Here is a 9,125-nt window from a genome sequence, read left to right on the forward strand (position 1 = left end):
ATATCTCCAAACAAAGGTAATAAAGTAACTTGTACAAAGATTTTTAATAGGTAATTCTTTTGTATATACAGCATAAAATGAGTCCTCAAAATGTCCCCTATAAAGATTATTTTGTTGATTGGAGACAAAAATTAAAAAGGACTACTATGGGAGTCAATCATGACCTAAAACAGATTAGTTTCAAACTGTCGTGTTTTTCTGTGTTCAGCACAACAAAGAAATGTATACAGGTTTATAACAACTGGTCACCCAAAAAACGAAAATTCTTTCATGATTTACACCTTGTGTCATTCCAAACCTTTATGACTTATTCTGCAGAACACAAAAGAAGATACTTTGAAGAATGTTTGTAACCAAAAATGTTGGTCCACATTGTCTTGTCATTAGGGGCCAAGCCCCGAAGGGCTATGGCCCCTATTGATCCTGTTAGTATCACTATTATTCTTAACTAATGGCAGTCTATGGTAGCACTATGAACCGTACGTAGGAAAATGATTAAATGTGGCACACTCAATACTCATTAGTCACGTGACTACTTCTCTATCACTTACTTTATAGGGCCACCAGCAGTTAAAAAAATTCACTTTTCAAACGGGTGTAACTTTTGAACCATTGATCCACAATAATTCTACTCCGCACATGTCATTCACTCCTCACGCTCATCGCATTTCCAAGTGTTTCATTAAGACTCCGCCCGTAACAGTAGGGCCATTTGGAAAAAGTACAGTATTGCGTGTTATCGCATCTAGTCCTAGAAATTTGCTTATATTATCTCTAGACTGAGCTGCAGAGACGTGACCAAAAATAATAGTGATTTTTGTTCTTGTTCAAAAGTTATGAAATCGCAAACATTTCAAAGTTGACCCAAAAATGTTGTGGAGGCTGTATCTCGGCCATTCTTCAATCTATTGGAACAAGACTTTGTATTATTCATTGACTCCTAGGACTGGTGCTTGGCACCGTGGTGGTGCTTGCACTTCTTGTTGGTTTTGTATCCATACAATAGAAGTTTATGACTACCAACGGCTTTGGTGTTTTGCAGAAGAAAGTAAGGTTGGGTGGACTTATTTGTGTAAACTCACAAATGTAGCTGTTGACATTTATGTAAAAGTTGGTTTAATTTAAAACGGTGTGTGTGTATGTGTGTGTGTGTAGGTGTGTGTGTGTGTAGGTGTGTCATGCAAACATCTTGTCCAAAAGTTCAGTAAACTTAAAAGTTTTTCTAACACTTTGTTGAGTTTAATATTAAAGATTTCTCAACTTTTTACACTGTGGCAGTTGTTTTTTAAAATGGTTTATTCAGTAACTCACAGTAGTTTCTGTAGATGACAGTGTGGATCCTTCAGTAGATCAGAGAGCAGCTTCACTCCTGAATCTCCTGGATTATTATGTCTCAGATCCAGATGTGTCAGATGTGAGGGGTTTGATCTCAGAGCTGAAATCAGAGCAACACAACCTTCAGATCCAATACTGCAGTTATACAGACTGAAGAGAGAAGAAGAAAAAATTAGAGAACTCAATGACATTTTTATAATAATATCTAGGATTGGTTCATTTTAGTTGGTATATATTTTAATAGGCTGTAATAAAAAATATTGAAGTCTCATGATTAATTCTGTATTTACATCAGATGTGTGTTTGGTTAAAGCGTTTCACAGTTATTTCTCACAGTAAGAAATTATCAGAATAATATGAATCAACAGAGAGTCATTGACTGACAGTCAGTGTTGAGTGTTGAGTCTCTATGATCAATAACATTATTTGAAGATGATTCACATGAACTTTTCTTCCATTTACATAATACAAAGATTTAACATTATTGGTTTAAGGATTTTCTTACTTTAGTGTCTTCAGTTTACAGTTTGTATTCTTCAGTCCATCAGAGAGCAGCTTCACTCCTGAATCCTTCAGTTTATTGTCACTCAGGTTCAGTTCTGTCAGACTTGAGGAGTTTGATCTGAGAACTGACGCCAGTGATGAACAACTTTTCTCTGTCAGATTACAGCCACTCAGACTGAGAGAGAAATAACAACACAACATTGAGTTAAAATTTAAATAATGCATTTATAATCCAAACAAATTGATCTCATTAATTTTCAATGAAAGCTTGACAACTTCGATGAGTGACAGTGAACTTTAGCAAAACATGATGTGTGTCTGTCGAGCAACTCAACAAAAGTGTCATGTTTAACTTCAAGTAAATTGAGAGCAACTTATATGATAAAATTACATTTATTAATTAGAAAAATGTTTTTATCCAAAAGGATTTACACATTATTTTAATAAAAGTAGAATGAGAAAATCCAAGAGAAAACATAATACAAGTAGTGTTAATACATCAAACTAACAAAAAAAAAAGAATGAAACAGCAAAACATAAACTGCAAATATACTTGACAGTCACTTGTGATAATTAAAAATAGTGAGTTTATAATAAAAAAATTACAATTGAATCGGTAACTCACAGTAGTGTCTGTAGTTGACAGTGTGGATCCTTCAGTAGATCAGAGAGCAGCTTCACTCCTGAATCTTCTGGATTATTATGTCTCAGATCCAGATGTGTCAGATGTGAGGGGTTTGATCTCAGAGCTGAAGTCAGAGCAACACAACCTTCAGATCCAATACTGCAGTTATACAGACTGAAGAGAGAAGAAGAATAAATTAGAGAACTCAATGACATGTTTACAATCAAATCTAGGATTGTTTCATTTTAATTTATATATATTTTAATAGGCTGTAAAAAATATTGTAGTCTCATGATTAATTCACTATTTAAATCTGATGTGTTTTTGGTTAAAGTGTCTCACAGTTATTTCTCATTGTGAAATGATCAGTGACTGACAGTCACTGTTGAGTCTCTATGATCAACAACATTATATGAAGATGATTCACATGAACTTTTAGAAGGAACTCTAGTGAACTTGATACCAACACACGTTTCACTGTATTTGGGAGTTTTCTTACTTTAGTGTCTTCAGTTTACAGTTTGTGTTCTTCAGTCCATCAGAGAGCCGCTTCACTCCTGAATCCTTCAGTTCATTGTTACTCAAGTTCAGTTCTTTCAGACTTGAGGAGTTTGATGTGAGAACTGACGCCAGTGATGAACAACTTTTCTCTGTCAGATTACAGCCACTCAGACTGAGAGAGAAATAACAACACAACATTGTTATCACACTAAGATATAAACATATCAAGAGATAATATTTGCACAAGAGCTGAAGTAACATCTGCACCTGATAGAGAATTACTGCAAGAACTGAACCCTGACAGACAATTATAAATAAATAAAAGACAAACAAATAAGTAAAAAAGAAGAGCACAAGAAAGCAGCTCTCACTCTATAGATGCAGTGAACAATTCCTTCATATTTTAAATGATGTCTCTGATCATGTACACAACATTAACTGATAACTGTTACAGTAATATGACTGTTAGATGTTCAGGTGAAATGCAGTTAAATGACTCACTCAGCTGTTCTGGATACTTTGATCACTGGCAGAAGCCTCAGAAGACATTCATCTGATGGATCATATTTCCTCAGATTAAACTCATCCAGCTTCTCTTCTGAGTTCAGTAACACAAACACCAGAGCCGACCACTGAGCAGAAGAGAGACGGACTCCAGTAGGACTAAAGTCATCTCTTCTGTTCACAAATGTTTGTAATTCCTGCACTAGAGAATGATCATTAAGTTCATTCAGACAGTGAAACAGATTGATGGATTTCTCTAGAGAGAGATTCTTTCTGATCTTCTTCTTAATGTACTCGACTATTTCCTGATTACTGTCAGAGCTTCTTCCTGTCTGTGTCATCAGATCTCGTAAGATTGTCTGACTGGACCCAAGTGAAAGACCCAGAAGAAATCTGAGGTAAAGATCCAGGTGTCCGTTCTCACTCTGTAAGGCCTTGTCCACTTCACTCTTCAGTAAATCACTCATGATGGGTCCTGATGTTTGCTGAAGAAATGACACAAACACAAATAAAGCAGCGAGAAACTCCTGAAAGCTCAGATGCACAAAGCTGAACACCTTCCCCAGGTTCAGTCCAAACTCCTCTCTGAAGATCTGAGTACAAACTCCTGAGTACACTGACGCTTCTCTGACATCAATGTCACACTCTCTCAGATCCTCCTCATAGAAGATCAGGTTCCCTTTCTCCAGCTGTTGAAAAGCCAGTTTTCCCAGTGACTCAAGACTCTTTCTAGCCTGCTGAAGATCTACCTCACATTTCCCATCATACTTCTGACTCTTCAGTTTGATCTGAAACATCAGGAAGTGTGTGAACATTTGAGTGAGAGTCTTGGGGATCTGTGCTTGACTCTCTGCTTCACTCAACATTCTCTGGAGAACAGTGGCTGAAATCCAGCAGAAGACTGGGATGTGACACATGATGTACAGACTTCTGGATGATTTCATGTGTGTGATGATTCTGTTGGCCAGACTCTCATCATTGATTCTCTTCCTGAAATACTCGTCCTTCTGAGGGTCATTGAATCCTCGTACATCTGTGATCAGATCAACACACTCAGGAGGAATCTGATTGGCTGCTGCTGGTCGAGAGGTGATCCAGATCAGAGCAGAAGGAAGCAGATTCCCCTTGATGAGGTTTGTCAGCAGCACATCCACTGACGCTGATTCTCTGACATCAAACAAACTCGGATTCTTTGAGAAATCTAGAGGAAGACGACACTCATCCAGACCATCAAAGATAAACACAACTTTATAATCATCAAAGTCTGTTGATCTCAGTTCTTTTGTATCTGTGAAGAACAGATGAAGAACATCCATCAGACTGATATTTTTCTCTTTGATCAGATTCAGTTCTCTGAAAGGAAGTGGAAATATCAAGTGAAGATCTTGATTTGTTTTTCCTTCAGTCCAGTCCAGAATGAACTTCTGCACAGAGACTGTTTTTCCAATTCCAGCGACTCCTTTAGTCAGCACACTTCTGATGGGTTTGTTTTGTTCAGGTGAGACTTTAAAGATGTCATTACATTTGATTTGTGTTTCTTGTGTCTGTGATCTTCTGGATGCTGTCTCAATCTGTCTCACCTCGTGTTCATTATTGATGTCTTCACTCCCTCCCTCTGTGATGTACAGATCTGTGTAGATCTCATTCACAAGTGTTGAGCTTCCATGAGCTGAGATTCCTTCATTCATTCTCTGGAATTGCTCTTTTAGTCTGGATTTGTGTTTCTTCATGTATACAGGGGCAAATTCTGATAAACAAAGGGAATATAAATAGAAATATATGTATACGATTGGGGAAATCCTTAATTCTAAATGTAAGAACATGTATATTTTTTTTATTCATTTATATTTTCTTATTTTCTTATTTTGCCTAATCTGTTATTTTATTTGACTGAAAAGTTTTTTAAGATTTTGATGATCATGACTGTAATAAACCTCCATAAAAGGGAAGGAAGGAGTCGGGAACCGGCAAACATTTAAACAAAGTTTTAATATAAACAATAACAGCCGGCGGCCCCTCACGGACGACCGCCGGCGAAATAACATAAACACGAACACAAACACAAACACAAACACAAACACAAACACAAACACAAACACAAACACAAACACAAACACAAACACAAACAAATATAAATATAAATATAAATATAAATATAAATATAAATATAAATATAAATATAAATATAAATATAAATATAAATATAAATATAAATATAAATATAAATATAAATATAAATATAAATATAAATATGTTCGGGCCCGGTCCTCTCTCTTCGACGGTCCGGTCGCTCGTTCCTTTTATATGCTCCCAATTTCCTACGTGATTCGAGCCCGGTGTGCGCACAGCTGGCACTAATTCACAATTACTCACCGGACTCGAACCACGGTCTCGCCCCGCCTGCTCTACTACAATGACATTAGATGAACACAAAAAGCTTCATGGTTCTATTCTGTGGATTTATTAACTGTAAATGTAATTTCACTAATAATCATCAGCAAATACAGACACTGTGTCTGTTCGTCTGAAGGTAAAGTGATGTAATAGTCACATGACTGAGAGCTCTTACTAGTCTGTAGTTTGTTAGCGAGGTCTGTCTGCTTCATCTTCTTCAGGACGTTCAGTGTGATCTTCAGAAACATCTCTCTGACTCTGATCTGATCTTCATCATCCTCCTCTTCTCTCTCAGAGCATGATGGGTAATCTGGACTCAGTAGACTCCTTAAGATCTTCAGCTCTTTCTTCATCAGAGAGATGAGTTTGTGCTCAAGCTCCTGAAACCATTGTTCAAACACATAATATTATTATGTGTTATTTCATAAGGGCAGGAAATGTCATGAAACTGAAACTTAAAATCAGACCGGGGCAACAGGACAAGATGTGGATGTAGACAAACTATCCAGCACAGGACAACAAACACAATGGAATTGAATAGGAGTGGAACAAAAGAGGCATAAGGAGGGAAACAGTTGAAGGGCGTGACCTGATAATGGGATAATGAATATGCAAACAAGGGGACGGGGCTAAGACGCAAGACAGGAGAGCACAAGGCACAATCAATGGCCAAGTGCTTCCAACACAAACACAAGTGGGGCTGTCATGATCCCGTCAGTCAGAACGAGAAATAACTGCTAGGAAGGCAGAATCATGAAAGTTTTTAATTCTCATTTTCGTTAACATATAGTTTTCTTAATTGCTTAAGTCCCATTTCATGAAAACTCTCCGACTTTCCCTTACACGGCCACCTTGCCCTCCGTTTCCGTCCATCACCCTCATCCCCCCTGGCTGAGCGCTCGAGCCTGTTTACACTGCCCTGGTTTACAGATCCCCGTTTTGGCAGCTCCCCAACTGAACTCTAGTAATCTTTTTTTATCCTTGTGAGTGTTTATTAAAGTTGTGAATTCTTCCTGCATCTGACAACAGTGTCTGCCTTAACAGCATCAAATACACATCAGCATTGATAACACACTGAGATCTATGTAAAATCTATATGATCGTGACTTCTTACTGCAATGAATCAGTTTGAACTTAGACATCATGGTTTATGATCACCAGCAATGATAGCAGTTATCTGTGTAAAGCTGCAGTACGACTGCCAGTAAAATAATCTCATGAAACGCCCCTTAAACATACAGCTTTGTTTTTAGGTTTATAAAAATATTTTGGGGTAAAATCATTTTTGAAAACATAATTTGAAAAAGAGCATCTCTGAACAAACTGTGTGAATGAACATGATATTGAATTTAAATCAATTGTATGTACAATAAATTACTGTCAGTTTTAATAAAATACTACGAAAGACATTTTTTTACAGAAACAATGTAAAACATATCCCAAATAAACATTTACATTAAGTACATTAAGTATATGTATAGAAACATTCTGCTGTAAGCTAACACATTTTTTTTATTAAGGCCACCAGACATCTGTGATTTATGTGCATGTGGTGCGAGTTTATTCTAAATTGTATATTTCAGGACCAAGTCTAACTGTATTATATCACAACACCCATACATGAATGAATCCGATGATGAATAATCACAACACAAAATACATGCACACACACAGACACCTACCTGGAAAACAGAATCCATGTGCTTCCCTTTGAATGATCCATTTGTTGTGTTACTGTAATTTAATGATAAATGAAATATCTGTTACCATACAGTGAACACATGGATTAATGTGTGTATATGTTAGTAAAGTGTTCAGTGAATATCAGCAGTAACATCAACAGCACAGACTCAGATCAGAGAATAAAGATGATGAAGTGATTTACTCGTCTAAACCATCAGACTGTTCTCACCTCACATCTGTATCATCACAGTCTCCTGAACTGAAGTGAAGTGGAATATCCATTGATCTATCACTCTTCATAGACACACAGCTGGGTTTAGGAGACTCTCCACGAGTCAAACTAAAACAACATTAAACAGAGTTAACTTTATGTTCAGTGTTATGCATTTTTCAATAAAGAACTTTTATTTCACCAATTATTAATCATTTATATAAATGATAAAAATATATATAAAAATAATTCACAAAAATATATTTTTAAATGTGTCTACAAGTTTCATACATTTTCATTCTTATACAACCACAAATAATAAATCAACTTCAAACTGAAACCATTTAAATTAAAATAAGTTGTTATTTGTTCAAAACAAAATTGTTCAAAACAATTGAAGGCTAAATTTTGGTCTGGTGCAAACATATCTAACTATAGACAAACATTTTTCAATTATAATAAAAAGTACTTTTGTTTATTAAAATCTTTACGATTATCTCACCCTTCTGTCTCTGTGGAGAGATTCATGATGAACACAGTGTAAGAATATAAAGAGTTAATCTCAAACCTGTAAACAAAATACTGATGAGTTATTTTTCATATCAAACATTCTTTCAAATCAGTCATTGACATTGAGCTGCACATTTGATCTTTAAACCGTGAAACTAAATGATCAAAACGTCTCTTTTAATGTTTCGAGTTTATAAACACACTTTCTGATTCCAAAAATAACACAATATTTCCAAGACAGTTCTTCAACCAATAAACTTAATGTGATGTTCAGAGCAAGACAATATTGAATCTATACTGAATAAACATTAGACTGTTTATACTTACCGTTTTAGCTGGTTATTTTTTTATTTTCTTAAACGAGACTTTACTGTAAGGCTCCTGCTGTAAAAGTTTGACTTTCACCTGCAGCTACCTTTGGAGGAGGAGGAGCCACCAAACGTTATATTATGTTTTACAACTATTATAAAATAAAATCCATATCAGAAGTGTGCTATAAAAGTGAACCACCTTGGGTAAAAAATATTTTGATTACAGCAGATTATAGAAGGAGAACAAATACTGATTACAGAAATTCTTAAAGAGACAAATTAAGAGCTTTGTTTCCCGATATATAAAAAAATATTTTTATTTAAAAAAAACATTATTTTTCAATTGACAGGAGTAAACATCCATTTAAATTGACATTTCACTAAAATTGTACAATATCAATATGCCAAACATTGTTATAAATGATTGTTATACCATCACTTTCCAGCAAGGAGTCAATGAGAACATTAAGACTTTCTGGTGTAATGCTTCTGGAGCCAATATCCCTGAATCTGATTCACAAAAAAATATAAAAAAAAACAGATATAT

The 9,125-nt window shown here is 35.6% G+C and overlaps 1 protein-coding gene across 1 annotated transcript; it reads right to left on the reverse strand.

Annotated features, from left to right (window-relative positions):
* Positions 1-1,893: 1,893 nt before the first annotated feature.
* On the reverse strand, positions 1,894-8,285 carry LOC130416499 (NLR family CARD domain-containing protein 3-like; the record flags this gene model as incomplete). The annotated part of the gene is made up of 6 exons (XM_056742275.1): positions 8,260-8,285; positions 7,781-7,886; positions 6,033-6,243; positions 3,467-5,216; positions 2,964-3,137; positions 1,894-2,014 (listed from the first exon to the last, which is right to left on the reverse strand). Coding segments are annotated over exons 1-6 (2,388 nt in total), but the record flags the coding sequence as incomplete, so codon positions are not given.
* Positions 8,286-9,125: the final 840 nt, after the last annotated feature.

Source organism: Triplophysa dalaica, chromosome 3, assembly GCF_015846415.1.
Source record: "Triplophysa dalaica isolate WHDGS20190420 chromosome 3, ASM1584641v1, whole genome shotgun sequence".
Taxonomy (NCBI): Eukaryota; Metazoa; Chordata; class Actinopteri; order Cypriniformes; family Nemacheilidae; genus Triplophysa; species Triplophysa dalaica.